The 16,868-nt window shown below is 36.9% G+C and overlaps 1 protein-coding gene across 10 annotated transcripts in view; it reads right to left on the reverse strand.

The window, feature by feature from the left end:
- Positions 1-16,868, reverse strand: part of RALYL (RALY RNA binding protein like) — a 698,485-nt gene that overhangs the window by 143,461 nt on the left and 538,156 nt on the right. For all 10 annotated transcript variants that reach the window (XM_045994627.1, XM_045994554.1, XM_045994359.1 and 7 more), the window contains one exon: positions 835-910. In XM_045994627.1, coding sequence (XP_045850583.1) covers positions 835-910 — 76 coding nt within the window. The remainder of the gene's footprint in view (positions 1-834; positions 911-16,868) is intronic.

Here is a 16,868-nt window from a genome sequence, read left to right on the forward strand (position 1 = left end):
ACTAAAAGTTCTATCAATTTACTTTTGGCTTCTTCCCAAAAGGAATTGAATTTTACTTAACATGATAGAAGTTTACATAGAATGATAAAGATACTCTATACCATCTACTTATCCTCCTATAATTGAAATTATGGGTGTGAACACTAATAAACTGGGGCATGTAGAAAGGAAAGAACAGAATATTAAGTTGACTGAGACCAAGTATATTAAGAAAAGTTAAAGGTAGTTAGGTATGTGTCTCTGGAGAATGGAAGGTCTGCATCTGCTGTTTTAGAGAAATAGGGGCGAAATGAACAGGTAGTTTGCAACTAAAGAGGCTGAATGATCGGGTGGAAAGAATTCAAGATATAACATCAGAAAGCATAAGTCTGAATTTTGGTGCCATCATTTACAAGTGGTGTGACCTAGGGAAAATCTCTATGAAAATGCACATCAGGTTCTTCTTGATCTGTAAGATGAAAGTAGCAATATCTATAACGCAGGATGGTTATGAAAATTAAGTTAAATTAAACAACATCAGAAAAATACCTATAGTACATAGCATGCAGTACTCAAAAGATATTGACCTTTCCACTGCTTTGTCAGTAGTCATGAGAGATTTTTATTAGACTTTATTAGAGGAGTATCTTGTATAGGGGTTAAGTGGAGATAGGAAGGTTAAATGTACAAGATCCCTGCCAATGCTGTGTGACATGTTTATATGTTGATCACCAGCATTTTGTACTTTATACCAGGAAAGATTGCTCTTTAAAATATTTGATTCCTTATCGGTTATACTGCTTTTAAAGTCATGACAAGTTTCCATTACTATATCTCGCAAAATTGCTTACTTACCTATAAAGTGCAGAGAGGGGCCTCTTGTTTCCAGGTTTTGGTCTATATGGTTTGGGTTCGCCTGCCATATTGATATCTGAAAGCAAAAAAATAATATATAGCACTGATTAGGAAAAATGAATCCATTTGAGAAAGCAAATCATGAGGTTTTCTTTTTTCCTTTTGCCATTTGCCTCTACAAATGTTATATGCCATTTATTATTCAATGGTTATTTTTCTCCAGCCTATGCTAGCCAAGCCACTGCTTGAGCTATGTCATGTACCAATCTGGTTAGCTCCATGCCCTTGGAAAACTTACTTTTATTGGGGGAGAAATAGATAGTAAACAATAAACAAAATAAATAATAAAAATATGTAACATATTAGAAAGTGATAAGAACTATGAAAAAAAGACAATGTTCAATGAGGTAGGGAAATGATGAATGTTTAGTAAAAAAGAGAGAGAAAGAGATATCCTTCTAAATTGGATTTTTGCCAGAAATAACTTGGTTTGCATAGATTTTGCATGGACTAGAGCTTTGTTCATAAGAGGAATTATTAGTATTCCTTGACAATATCTTTCCACCTGTGTAGAAAAGGAATGTAGAAGGCTGGAATTGTAGAGCATACCAAGTTTACTGAGGGAATAACACAATGCACTCAATACCTAGAATGTGTAGTTATAGTACTGGGGTGGTCAGAACAAGAGAGCACATCCTTGGTCTTTGTGAACTAAAACTGTGATAAAATCTCTAAGATAAGATGATAAGATACTTAAATACATGACAAGAATATTTACATAAAGTTGACCAATTTCTGTTTAAAGATATGTGTAAAACTGTTAGAGGGTTAGAAAGTTGGATTTCCAAATCCAAAGATTTGGAAAATTGCACAAAAAACAAGATTTAATAAAGTTAAAATTTCTAAAACATGACAAGAAGGAAAATCTAAAAAAGGGCAATTTCAAGAAAAGCTTTGAAAGAAGTGAGAGACATTATTTTGACAGAAAAGAAAAGAAATGCTTCTCTTCCTTACAGTGGGCTAAATACACTGGATTAGGGATGGGTGAGCCATCCAGCAGTGAAAACAACCAAAATTTCTACATAAAATACAGCTGTCCCTTGAATATTGGTGTGAACTTCACTATCCATTTATATGCAGATTTTTTCAATAAATACAGTACAGTGTTGTAGTAATGTATTTTATGATTTTCTTGCATTTTCTTTTCTCTAGTAGCTTACTTCTATTATAAGAATACAGTATATAATACAGGTAACACACAAACTATGTTTGCTGTTTATGTTATTGGTATGATTTCCAGTCAACAGTAGGCTATTAGTAACTGAGTTTGGAGGGAGTCAAATGTTATATGTGAATTTTTAAAAGAGATTATTTATTTTAGAGAGAGAGAGTTGGGGAGGGGCAGAAGGAGAGGGAAAAAGCATCCCACACAGACTCCCTGCTCAGTGCAGAGCCCCACCCACGATCTGGATCTCACAACCATGAGATCTTGACCTGAGTCAAATCAAGAGTTGGCTGCCCAACTGACTTAGCCACACAGGCACCCCTAATACGTGAATTTTTGACTGCACAAGGGGTCAGTGCCTCTAATTCCCATGTTGCTCAAGGATCAACTGTAGAATGTATCACTTTAAAAAAATACAACATTGAGCTAGTAAGAAAGTAAGGCATTCACAGAAGCCAACACCTGAGTGAAAGCAGGAACTTAGATGGAAGTGGAAGACTGACTCTACCTTGTACCTTGAAGACATTTATTGAAACCAGAACTTGAGTTTTAGCTTTCATGTCCTTGTGAGCTATAGTGAGCAGGAGACAGTGCCCACCTTAAAGAATATGAGCCATATAATCACTAAATTCAACATCCATATGCATTAAAATCCTCGATTAGAAAGAGATGGAAGCTTCCTCCTTCTGACTGATAAAGGATATCTACAAACAAAACAAAACACTCCAGAAAACGTCATACATAATAGTGAAACACTGGTCACATTTTCTTTAATATCAAGGAATTTATTTTATTTTACTTATTTGAAAGTTTAATTAATTATTTACTTTTAAGTAATCTCTACATCCAACATGGGGCTCAAACTCATGACCCTGAGATCAAGAGTTGCATGCTTTTCCAACAGAGCCAGACCCTGGTATCAAGGAATTTAAAAGGGCACTCCCCATTAACAATTCAGTACAGTGCTGTATTGGATTTCATAGTCAGTGAAGGAAGACAGGAAAATAGTGACAGGAAAAAGAGACAAACCACCAAATAGAAAATTGGGCAAAAAATGCAGGAGAGGCACTTTACAGAAAGATGAATGCTGAATAAAGACATGAAAAGACTCTCAACCTCACTAGTAATGGAGAATTCAATTTTAGTATATGTGCTGCTGAAGTGAGCACAGTAATGGAGAATGGAAATTAAAACACTATGGGATAGCATTGATAAGTCTGATGATATCAAGAGTTGGTTAAGGTTGGGAGCAACTGGAATATGTGTACATTGCAACTACACTGCAAGTACAAGCATAAATTGGTACAATTACTTTGGAAGATAATTTAGCAGTTTATAGTGAACTTAAAATGCCCAAGCCCTATGACCCAGGAGGTAGGCACCTGAAGAAACTCTTGCATGGCTGTACCATAAGATATATTCAAGAATGTTCACTGTAGTACACCAAGATAGAAAAAGTTCCTAGAAAAATACATATATCCATTGATAGGTAGCCATTGGTAGGATAAATGAATTGTGATATACTACAAAATGACACACTATGCAACAGGGGAGAGTGAGAGAGAGAGAGAGAGACAGAGAGAGAGACTTAGAGCCATAGGGCAACAACACCAAATCTCAGGAACATGTAACAGTAACCAAAAAACGATTTCAGGGAACAACAAAAGGAATGAATGTTTTTATGCTAATAAAAATACAAATTTAAAACAAATGTTACATAGGAATCAAATACTTGTAATAAGATAAAAGAAGAGCAAGCAGAGACAAACAATAAATTTAGAATGAAGGTTACCTTTAAAGGGCAGAAAAGAATGTGGAACTTGGGTAGAACATCTCAGAGACTTGAACAGTAATTATAATGTACTATTAAAGTGTGCATATATAGTGGGAACATCAGTTTTTAATATAACATCATTCTTTATACTCTAATACAGTACAAATTTTATTTTGTATGTATTTAATAACTAATAAGGAATTAGAAAAGAAAATGGGAGCAATGATGGTAAGTTGTGAACTGATAAATATTCAGGTCAGGGGTAGTGAGTTTTGGTGAACAAGTGGTTTCAGCAAAGATTGTGTTCAAGGAAATAGCAGGAAAGAAGAGCAGTTGGGTGGTTGGGTGGATTATTGGATATGAGTAGATTAGTAGAGACCCCAATTAGAACTTTGCATCTAATCTGCCTGGGATATAATTTTGGGTTCTGAGTAGAGGACAGTTGTGAGAATGAATCATGAAGACACTGACTCTTGTATGATTTGGATTAAGGCACAACCAAAAATCAAGGCTGTCTGAATCTTTCAGATGTGACACAGTTGGAACAAAAACGTGAGTGAAACAAAAGCAGATTTCTATTATTTTATAAGCCTTGTAATTATGTTAGAGGACACATGTCCATGAAACATAATAAGACACAATGTGTGTGTCTCTAGCTCAAACTCCATGAGTCTCCATTATGAATTAAAAATGTAAAACTATTCTCATAAATAAATAAAAAGCTTAAGACTCAAATCTGTCAACACAAATATTATAACACCTTTTTAAAAAATAATATGGTGCTCGTAGTTCTGAGGATAAGCTTAGGAGTTTGACAGCACACACATGGAAACTCTTTCATGAAAGGCTGTTAAACTCAGTATGTGCAGACTGGGACTCTGTTCAAAAGTTTTTTAAGGGGCACCTGGGTGGCTCAGTGGATTGAGCCGCTGCCTTCGGCTCGGGTCGTGGTCTCGGGGTCCTGGGATCGAGCCCCGCATCGGCTCTCTGCTCCGCGGGGAGCCTGCTTCCCCCTCTCTCTCTGCCTGCCTCTCTGCCTACTTGTGATCTCTCTCTCTCTCTCTGTCAAATAAATTTAAAAAAAAAAAAGTTTTTTAAAAATAGAGAAGAATATCTTTCGTTTCTTACAGACATAAAATAGTGTTCAAATGCATAATTTTCCTTTGAATTTACTAAAGGAAATACTTATATTTTATATATCTCACATTGCTCTAGTGGAGATCATCCATAACTTGGTGTTAATGGAAAGGATGAGGGTGAAAGGGGTTGGATGTGGTCCAGGGAGAAGGGACGGAGGGCAGTGAGCTCAACGAGTCAGTGAACATAAAGTCTTGCCAAGCACAGTATGAATGAGCATTTCCATTGTACTGAACTTTATAAAAATAAGATTTAATCGTGTCTTCAGAGTAACATGGTTTAATTTGGAAGCCAAGGCTCAGGTTTTCATGTCTCAAGACATTTAATGGACCATGCAAACAGGGCAAATGACATCAGAACAGTAAACTCTGTGGTCAACGCTGGAGAGACATCCTGAGGTTCCCTTCCCTCATTGTCAGGCACTGTGTAAGTTTCCCACAGGAATGGCAAGATAACAGTGACCAAGGTTCACATTTCTGCCCCTTTTATAAGATAGGGGCTTTGGAGTGAAACACTGAGATACAGAAAATAAAGTGTTATTTCTTAAATTCCCAAATTTGGAAATGGAGTCATACCAAATACTAATATTTAGAAATCCTATATTGTCCTCATGAAAGCTGTGGGTTTAATCACCTCAACAATTTTTTTTTAGATCATCCAAAAAATTCTAGTTATATTCCTACTTGTTTTGCATAGGTACTTATAAAGGTAACTATATATCAAGAAGGTGGACTCTATTATTTGAGTATTAGAATTATATTCTTATAGAGAGAGTCAGTAAATTTAGGAAAGCACCATGAAAAAGAAGTCCTTGAAGTGTTTCTGTTTGGGTACAATATACATCACAGCTGTGTGGAAGAACTCCCCCAACCCCTTTTTGGTCTTAGGGACAAAACAAGGGAGTTAAACTTGTTTTAACTCCAGTCTGGAGTTAGCAGACTGGAGACAGCAGACCTCCACAAGGGGGGAGGAGGGGCGTCTGTATTTTGTCCTATGACATTTTGAGCCTCAGTAAGGACCAACTAAGAGACTCAAAGAACAGGCCCCCTATCTGTTTCGAAGTTTTGATATTTCAAGTTAGCATGAAAAAAACAGGTTGGAAAAAAAAAAGTTTAGTCCAAAATTATTCTTCTAATGTTAAACTTGAGAATCAAAAAACTGAAAAATATCCTGCTGGGCTTCTGACTATATCACTTCACAGTAAACTACTTAAAAAATATATTACATGTTCTAGGGGGGCCTGGGTGGCTTAGTCATTAAGCCTCTGCCTTTGGGTCAGGTCATGATCCCAGGATCCTGGGATGGAGCCCTGCATTAAGCTCCCTGCTCAGTGGGGAGCCTCCTTCCCCCTTTCTCAACGGCCCACCCCCCGCCGCCCCGTTTGTTTTCCCTCTCTTGCTGTGTCTCTCTCTGTCAAATAAATAAAAATTAAAAAAAAAAATATATATATATGTTACATGTTCCAAAAATTTAATCAGTTTTCCTTTCTTCGTTATATCTAAGCTAAATAAGCAATACCAATATACCATGACAGAAATAACTATAAAGTTAGAGAGCTGGAAAAAGTCAATGAGCTGAACCTATTCTGGTTTGAGGTAAATGAGATGAGGCACAGACAGGTTCTGCTCTAAAGTGTCATTCTCAGAAATGATATCCAACACACGTTAATGCATTTATTTGAACTAAGATGCTGGTAACAGCGTTCTATTAGTTCAAGCTTTATGACTCTCGGGAAGATACCTCCAATTCGACACCCAAACACTGTGAGTCTTCCTGTTGGCACCCGCATTTTATGTTATGACACGGCTCCAATGGCACAGACTACTGAGCGTTTGCCTTTAATCTTGGACTTTTATCCTGCACAGTGTTGTTCATCCGATAGGTGTTCAGTGAGTCTAACGGTTGATTAAATTCATATAGACCAGAAGGTACATCCTTGCACAGGTTGTAGTGTTTCTAGCCAAACACACTTTGTCAGCACATTTCCTTTTCTTTTTTTTTTTTTTTAAAGATTTTATTTATTTACTTGACAGACAGAACAGAGATCACAAGTAGGCAGAGAGGCAGGCAGAGAGAGAGAGAGAGAGAGAGAGAGAGAGAAGCAGGCTCCCCACTGAGCAGAGAGCCCGATGCGGGGCTCGATCCCAGGACCCTGAGATCATGACCTGTGCCGAAGGCAGAGGCTTAACCCACTGAGCCACCCAGGCACCCATTTCTTAAAGTGGTATTTATCTGAACTGTTCTGGAAGATGTTAATAAGTATTGCCAAACAAATAAATCATGGCAAAATTGATCAAAATTCTATAATAGATCTCTTTCTTGGATATTTGTAATGCATATGAAAGGATAAGACTCTGGAAAAAAGAAGCATTCAGTTGTGTTTAACTCATATGTTTATATAGATGTATAGGTTTATATCCACATATATGAACACAGAGTATGCTTTGGATGGTGTATCTGTGAACATCCAACCAGTGTGCTCCCAGAACACTGGTTTATGAGATACCCTGAAATTTTCAGAAAATTATTTTACATGTATTTCTTTGCCATATTTCAATTTGGAATATCCTCATGCAAAAAGATAATCTGATCCCTTCAATTACATGTTATTTACACTACTACAACAAACATGTTATTACATTACTACCACTTGCTACTTACCTCTCTCAGTAGTGATCCCTGCTGGTATCTGCCATTTCTACAGGCATTTCACCTTGACATCAGAGTGATGTCTAACTTATAGTATAAGAAGACACCCACATTATCAATATCACTTTTTAGATGAAGGGAAAAAAACTAAAAAAAATTTTTCAAAAAGAATTAGTTCAAAGTATTATCTTGATCTTTGAGATTTGTTTGTTTCCTTCCCCAGGTTTAAATAAAAGTTTAAATAATTCAGTCATGGCATACAGACTGCCAGGAAAAGTCACCCAGAGCCTTTTATTGTTCACATTAGAAGATTTAGGGATTCATTATTATTCCATTCAATAGAAATTTAGGAGATAAAGAAAATAGTCTCTTACGTTAGACAAGGGAATACAATACATCTCCCTAGTATAAGCATCCTCCATTAGAGAGTGTTTGTGAATTTATTAGTGTAAACCCTCGAAACAGCCCTGTTAACTAAGCAGAGCAGGAATCATCATTCCCATGTCATGTACACAGGTGTTTGAGGAACTGAGGAACTCAAGGCATTCATAATAATAACGTGAGCTCAGTTCACTGCAACTGTCTCTATAATTGAGCATGGCCCATGTGCCAGGCACCGACTGATACCTGCCCCTGTCCTGAGAGAGAGGACTGTCTGAGAGTCTACAGCGGCCTCCAACTAGAGCTGCAAGACTCACAGTCTAGAACTTTCCCTATTCTCTCCTTGTTCTTAACCAGATTTTCGATGTCACACTTGCTACGCCACTCAATCCGTCTGGCTATGGAAAGTAGCATATCAAGTAATACACTCTGAGTCCCCAGGAGTCTTGGCATCATGAGGGGAGGACGTATGATTAAAAGAATGCTGTAAGGAGATGTGTCTGGCGGCAGTGGGGGGAAATACATTCGACCCAACTGATGACTTGAGATGTCTTGGCCAGGTAGGTTCACAACTCTGTGGTTTGATGGAGCTGCCCGGAAATGCTTTTACTCTAAAGGAAAAACAAAACAAAACAAAACAAAAAACCCACAAAAAAACAAAACAAAACGTGTCAGACTTGCAAATGCAAGTAGCCTACTGTGTGATCTAAAATATGGACATTCGAAGTATTTTATGCCTAAACTGAAAGTGGAGCTAATTTGGTACAAAAGCAAATGGCTTTCTAATCTTGTTGTTTTTCCCTTCATAGAGTCAAAGCTAGTTTTAACACTTGAAATATGTCCTTAATAGTATGTTAAAATATTCACTGTTATGGGAATGAAACTGTAGTCTAATTTTACTGGGCAGTCACTGAATTGTGACCATTTTAATGAGCCTTTGGACCTGGTTTCATAAATTAGTTCTGACACAGCACTATGGCACGTTGGCCCCTGGTTATTAGAATGCTAATGCAAAGATCACTGGTTGGCCAGATTCCCATTTGTTACCAGAAAATGCTCTATGCTCCCAGGCTCTGTCTGCAAGGGCAAATAAAAGTGGAAGCTTGAACTTATTACTAATTACTTGGTAAGCCCTATCCAGTGACTTATTTAGATTCAAATTGGTTTTTCCCCAATAGAAACTGAAGTGAAAAAAGTGGGCATGGATAGTTGATGCCCTTTTTTATTTACTGTCTATTGCTTTCAATGGTTATATTAAGAAGAAAATAAAAATGCCACAAATCATTCATCAAATAATTATTGAACCTAGAGAACGTGCCATGTACCATGCTAAGTATTGGGTAAACATATGTGAACATGGTGTTCTCTGGGATGTCACAGAGAGAGACAAACCTGCAGCTGACCACAGCTGGTCTGATCAACATCACCATCAAGATGACTATTTCGTGCTCTGGGAACATGGCAGCCCACCCTCTGTGGCTGAGGATGCTCTCAGACTCCATTCTTGGTACCCAATGTGGTTTCCTCCCAAGACACCGCTTACAACGTTAGCAGTTTCACAGATTTACATGTATCAGCAAACTCCGCAGAAAGCCTCAGCTCTTTCCATTAAGCTGTAGAGACCTGTTTCTGTTCTTTTGTTTATTTTGCTTTTCTCATCAAAGCTCCCATTAGCTAACTGTTAAAATACTTTTGATTTGCCTGAAATCCAAGTGGCCATGAAACTTGCGGAAACTTTGTGGGATTGGTGCATGGTTACTCAATGTCTAGTTTAAAGTTATTTAACAGCGAATACAAGCAAATCGTCACAAAGGTACAAAGCAATTTTTTTAAATCAAATTTGAATTTCTTTAATTCCTCAACCCTTCAATTTGCCTCATTTTTTCTCTATCACTTTATCTCTTACATTACCTGGGTGTATTTTTTGAAGACTGGTTTTCTACGTTCTGTGAACAGCTCTAAAAATCTCCACAAAGGTAAAAATGAAGGACTGTATGTTTTATTAAGAGATAAATGTTCCAGAAACCAAATGAATCAAATCTAAAATGTGGATAAACGTTCACCAGAACCACTGTGAATTTGTTTAGGACCTTGCTTAACAGTTTTACAAATATACAGAATGACTTATTGACATGAAAAGTAGAGACAACTGTTCTGATAATTAAGACCAAAATACCTGGTAAAAAAATAATCTTAACCGTATATTCATTATCAGTGCATGGACTTAATGGTTTTAGCTTCTTTGCATCTCAAGAGTTTATTAGTTTATACTTGAGGACAAAATATTCCTTATGGAAAGTAAAATTCAAACACAGAATCTGGATTAACAGTTTCCCTGAGAACTCTCAGATTTCTGTCAGTGAAGTAAAGTAGATCCCAAACTTTGGGTATTGCTTCCCTATGTTCCCGTCCTTCTCTAATCTCTCTCTTTTCACATATGTATAGATAAATTTATTTTCTAGGTCCTTTCTTTGGTGACTTTGCATTCAGTATTTACAAAGCTACTGTGTTTAGCATATTTTAGAATTCATAAATATAATGAAAGCCCAAAGCTAACATTAAGTAGCTAAACACATTTAATTTAATTAAATTTAATTTAAAAATTTAATTGAGATTAGTATACAGTTCTGATACTCAAAGTTCAGTTGGCAAACCGACAGCATCTGTATCCTGTTAGAAGTGCAGAATCCAGGTTCTATCTCAGAACTAATGAATCAGACTACATTTTTATTTATTTATTTATTTATTTTTTTAAAAGATTTTATTTATTCACTTGACGGAGAGAAATCACAAGAGGCAGGCAGAGAGAGAGGAAGGGAAGCAGGCTCTCCGCGGAGCAGAGAGCCAGATGCGGGACTCGATCCCAGGACCCTGAGATCACGACCCTAGCCGAAGGCAGCGGCTTAACCCACTGAGCCACCCAGGCGCCCCAAACAAGACACTCAGGTAACTGCTAGGCACATTCAGGTTTGAGAAGCAATGAAATCTAACATATTTAGCTGAAATCCCTTCCTCTAGTTATTTTCTAACTGTTTTGAAAAGGAAGCCTTAAGAATTCTGAGCAGATGACATCACTCCCCATCAGAGAAATGCAAATCAAAACCACAATATCACCCCACCCCTGTCAGAATGGTTAATATCAAAAACAGAAAAAAACAAGTGTTGGTGAGGATGTGGGAAAAAAGGAACCTCTGTGCACTATGGGTGGGAATGCAAACTGGTGCAGTCACTATGGAAGACAGTATGCAGGTTCCTCAAAAAATTAAAAACAAAACTACCCTAAGATCTAGAAATCACATTACTGGGTATTTACCCAAAGAATACACGAACACTGATTTGAAAGGATATATGCTGCCCTATGTTTACCGCAACATTATTCACAATAACCACAATATGGAAGTAGCCCAAGTGCCCATCTATAAGATGAATAAATAAAGAGGTGGTAAACACACACACACACACACACACACACACACACACACACACACACTGGAATATTACTTAGCCATAAAAAAGAATGTGTGATCTTGTCATTTGCAATAACATGAATGGATCTAAAGAGTGTGATGCTAAGTGAAATAAGCTGGTCAGAGAGGGACAAATACCATATGATTTCATTCATAATGGAATTAAAGAAACAGACCAAATGAACAAATGAAGGAAATAAAAGAAACAAACCAAAAAACAGACTCTTAACTATAGAGAACAATCTGACGGTTACCAGACAGGGGGTGGGTGGGGGATGGGTGAAATAGATGAAGGGGATTAAGAGTACATCTAATCCTGATGAGCACTGAGCAGTACATGGAATTGTTGAATCAATATACTGTTCACCTGAAGTTAATATAATACTGTATGATAATTACACTGGAATTTAAAATTCTGAGCAGAAAAATAAAGCATATAGGGAAGAAACTTGAAAAATGCTTTTTTAAAGCCTTAGAATGGCCTAATGGTATCTTAATGTCATCTTTGATGATAATTATAGTTGCTAGCATTTGCATGTCACTTAACATTTGATCACATTTTCACATGTCTTAGAACATTTTCACAATAATCTTGTGATATGGGTCTTGTTGCAGATTCCCACTTATACAAATTGAAGTTGAGGAAGTATAAGTTATTTGCACAAGATAACATAGTTAATAAGTAGGGGTGCCAAGACTGAGTTCAGGAGTTCTCACTCTAAATAAACATCATGTTTTATAGATGAAGTTTGACTTTTCAATTAAAAATAGATGTATCACGGGGCACCTGGGTGGCTCAGTGGGTTAAAGCCTCTGCCTTCGGCTCAGGTCATGATCCCAGCGTCCTGGGATTGAGCCCCACATCGGGCTCTCTGCTCAGTGGAGAGCCTGCTTCCCTTCTTCTCTCTCTCTGCCTGCCTCTCTGCCTACTTGTGATCTCTGTCTGTCAAATAAATAAATAAAATCTTTAAAAACAGATGTATCACTTTTGGCAAGGCTTGTAAAATTTATTGGCAAATTACTAAAATATTTCATAATTTCATTTATTAAAAAGATAAATTTTTCACAAAGTCTTCATGAACACATATAATGTAGAAAACCATTAAATTTAATCTTGTTGTTAAAATTCCATGAGATAGCAAAACTTCAAAGAGCTCTGTGACCAAAAATGTAAGCCTAGAAGAATGAGAAATCAAGGAAATGCAAAGAATCTAACCTCATTCACCAAAACCAGGAAAGAAATAGATTACCTGATATTTAAGAAAAAAACCAAGCTACGATAAAGTCAAGAATACACAAGATTTAATCAGATAAAAATTCTTTTAGATACTTCCATGCAACAACATGTAGAAGGCTTTAAAATGACTCCACCACATATCCTCTCTCTGGTCAGCCACATTCCCTCTCTTGCCCTTCACACCCCATATCCTAATCCAATCTCCTGAATTTCATCCTCCAGGTATGCTGATCTCCTGATTCTCAGGCAGTCCAGTTGTGTCCCTCTGCTTTGGGATTAGCCACTTCCTTTTTCCCAGTCTCCTTTCCCCCTACATAATTCCACATCTAATTCCCCTAAACCTTTCAAATCTTTGCTCAAATGTCACCTTCTCACCTATTTAATTTAATTTAATCCCTACACTTCTCACATTCACAATCCCCTTTCCTCTGCTTGAATTTTTGCTCTCCAAAGGATTTATCACCTCCTAATTTGTGATACAATTTATTTATTCATTATGCCTATTGTTTATTGCTAGGTTATGCCCTACCCCCCTGGCTAAAATGTTGGCTCCATGAAGACAGGGATCTTTGTTTGTTCACAAATATATTCAAAGCACCTAGAATATTTGGTGGATAGATAGAGTTAATAAGTGTTGAATACATTAGTGACTTAATCAATGAATTAGTGACTTACCTGAACTTTCAGGGGCTCACCATGGCTGTCAAAGTAGAAAGTAGAATCAAGAACAAGGTTATAGTTACAGTGACCATATAGTTTACTATCTACATGAGTCACTCTTGGGTGTGATGAGAGCATTAAAATGATTAAAATTATATGATTTTGAAAATTTATGTAATTGATCAACAAATGGGTTTATTATACCACTGGTTCTATAAAGGGAGGTAGTTAAGAGATTTTTAAAAATTCTTAATCTGTTTAAAATAAAGAAAAATTTAAAAAAATTTAAGATGATAAACTAAGTAATTTTTCATGGTGCTTTGATCCATTTATACCGTGTCGCTTACATTTTTCTATGTAATTTGTGAATTACACAGAATTTGTGAATTCTGTGAAATTTGTTTTCAAGTCATTTTATTTTAAATTTTTCATAAAATTTCACTAGTCTTCCTCAAAGTTGCACTTTGCACTGATTTTTACATTATTGACACTTTTAAATTATTCTGTTCTATAAACATAGTATTTTTTATTGAGAAAATACTTCTATAGGTACTGAGGAAGATCAGCTCAGAACTATTGTAAGTGGAAAACACTCTTAATTCTATTTTTATTTCGATATGTGTAATTGTATTAGATTAGATATTTTCATAGGAATTGTCTTTTTACCTCCATTCACAGAGTACATTTCTTGACATTTTTCTAAGATAAAAATTGTCAAATATGTCTTAATATTTCTTTGAATGTCTTAGGAAAAGTATCTGCCATACAACACTGGCATTCTCAATTTCATTTTTTTTTCTTTAAATAGTCAACGTATGATTAGGTTTTGATAATGTATAACGATTCATTAGTTGTGTATAACATCCAGTGCTCATCATGTCATGTGTCCCTCCTTAGTGCCCATCACTAAGTTACCCCATCCCCCCACCCACCACCCCTCCAGCAACCCTCAGTTTGTTTCCTAGAGTGAAGAGTCTCTCATGGTTTGTCTCCCTCTCTGATTTCTTCCCACTCAGTTTTCCCCACCCTTCCCCTGTGGTCCTCTGTGCTATTCCTTATATTCCACATGCATATTAACAAAACCATATGATAACTGTCTTTCCCCGGTTATCTTATTTCACTTAGCATAATCCCCTCCAGTTCCAACCATGTCGATGTAAATGGTAGGCATTCACCTTTCCGATGGCTAAGTAATATTCCATCGTGTATGTGAACCACATATTCTTTTTTTTTTTTTTAATATTTTATTTATTTGACAGAGAGAAATCACAAGTAGGCAGAGAGGCAGGCAGAGAGAGAGGAGGAAGCAGGCTCCCTGCTGAGCAGAGAGCCCGATGCGGGGCTCGATCCCAGGACCCTGGGATCATGACCTGGGCCGAAGGCAGAGGCTTTAACCCACTGAGCCACCCCGGCGCCCCTGAACCACATATTCTTTATCCATTCATCTGTTGAAGGGTATCTCAGCTCCTTCCACAAATAGGCTATTGTGGACATTGCTGCTATGAATATTGTGTGCATGTGTCCCCTTCTTTTCATTACATCTGTATTTTTGGGGTAAATACCTAGCAGAGTCGTTCCTCAGTCACAAGGTAGCTCTAATTTAACTTTTTGAGGAACCTCCATACTGTTTTCCAGAGTGGCTGCACCAGCTTGTATTCCCACCAACTGTGTAAGAGGGTTCCCTTTTCTCCACATCCTTGCCAACATTTGTAGTTTCCTATCTTGTTAATTTTACCCATTATACTGCTGTAACGTGGTGTCCCATTGTGGTTTTGATTTATACTTCCCTGATGGCACATTTCAATTTCATTTCATTTTAATACAAAATAAAACTTCCTAATTATGAATAGGACTTTATAAAAAGTCAAAAGACTTTCCCCTCAAGTTGAGGCATTTCAAAGTATTAAAATAGAAAAATGAAAATTAAATCTTGTATATCTTTAGAGTGGTCACTGTGTAATTTATTTACTCCATTCATTGCTTTTGTAAGAATTGTTTTCTCACTTAAGATATTTGCTTCTAAGGGGCACATATCTCAATATTATCAAAGCCATCTATGAAAAACCCACTGCAAATATCATTCTCAATGGAGAAAAACTGAAAGCTTTTCTGCTAAGGTCAGGAACACAGCAGGGATGTCCATTATCACCACTGCTATTCAACAAAGTACTGGAAGTCCTAGCCTCAGCAATCAGACAACAAAAAGAAATTAAAGGCATCCAAATTGGCAAAGAAGAAGTCAAACTATCATTCTTTGCAGATGATATGATACTATATGTGGAAAACCCAAAAGACTCCACTCAAAAACTGCTAGAACTTGTACAGGAATTTAGTAAAGTGTCAGGATATAAAATCAGTGCACAGAAATCAGTTGCATTTCTCTACACCAACAACAAGACAGAAGAAAGAGAAATTAAGGAGTCAATCCCATTTACAATTGCACCCAAAACTATAAGATAGCTAGGAATAAACCTAACCAAACAGGCTAAGAATCTATACTCAGAAAACTATAAAGTACTCATGAAAGAAATTGAGGAAGACACAAAGAAATGGAAAAATGTTCCATGCTCCTGGATTGGAAGAACAAATATTGTGAAAATGTCTATGCTACCTAAAGCAATATACACATTTAATGCAATCCCTATCAAAATCCCACCCATTTTTTTTTCAAAGAAATGGAACAAATAATCCTAAAATTTATACGGAACCAGAAAAGACCTCGAAGAGCCAAAGGAATATTGAAAAAGAAAGCCAAAGTTGGTGGCATCACAATTCTGGACTTTAAGCTCTATTACAAAGCTGGATCATCAAGACAGTATGGTACTGGCACAAAAACAGACACATAGATCAATGGAACAGAATAGAGAGCCCAGAAATAGATCCTCAAATATATGGTCAACTAATCTTCGACAAAGCAGGAAAGAATGTCCAATGGAAAAAGACAGCCTCTTCAATAAATGGTGTTGGGAAAATTGGACAGCCACATGCAGAAAAATGAAATTGGACCATTTCCTTACACCACACATGAAAATAGACTCAAAATGGATGAAGGACCTCAATGTGAGAAAGGAATCCATCAAAATCCTTGAGGAGAACACATGCAGCAACCTCTTCGACCTCAGCCGCAGCAACGTCTTCCTAGAAACATCGCCAAAGGCAGGGAAGCAAGGGCAAAAATGAACTATTGGGATTTCATCAAGATCAAAAGCTTTTGCACAGCAAAGGAAACAGTTAACAAAACCAAAAGACAACTGACAGAATGGGAGAAGATATTTGCAAATGACATATCAGATAAAGGGCTAGTGTCCAAAATGTATAAAGAACTTAGCAAACTCAACACCCAAAGAACAAACAATCCAATCAAGAAATGGGCAGAGGACATGAACAGACATTTCTGCAAAGAAGACATCCAGATGGCCAACAGACACATGAAAAATGCTCCACGTCACTCGGCATCAGGGAAATACAAATCAAAACCACAATGAGATATCACCTCACACCAGT

Source organism: Meles meles, chromosome 1 (genome assembly GCF_922984935.1).
Source record: "Meles meles chromosome 1, mMelMel3.1 paternal haplotype, whole genome shotgun sequence".
Classification (NCBI taxonomy): domain Eukaryota; kingdom Metazoa; phylum Chordata; class Mammalia; order Carnivora; family Mustelidae; genus Meles; species Meles meles.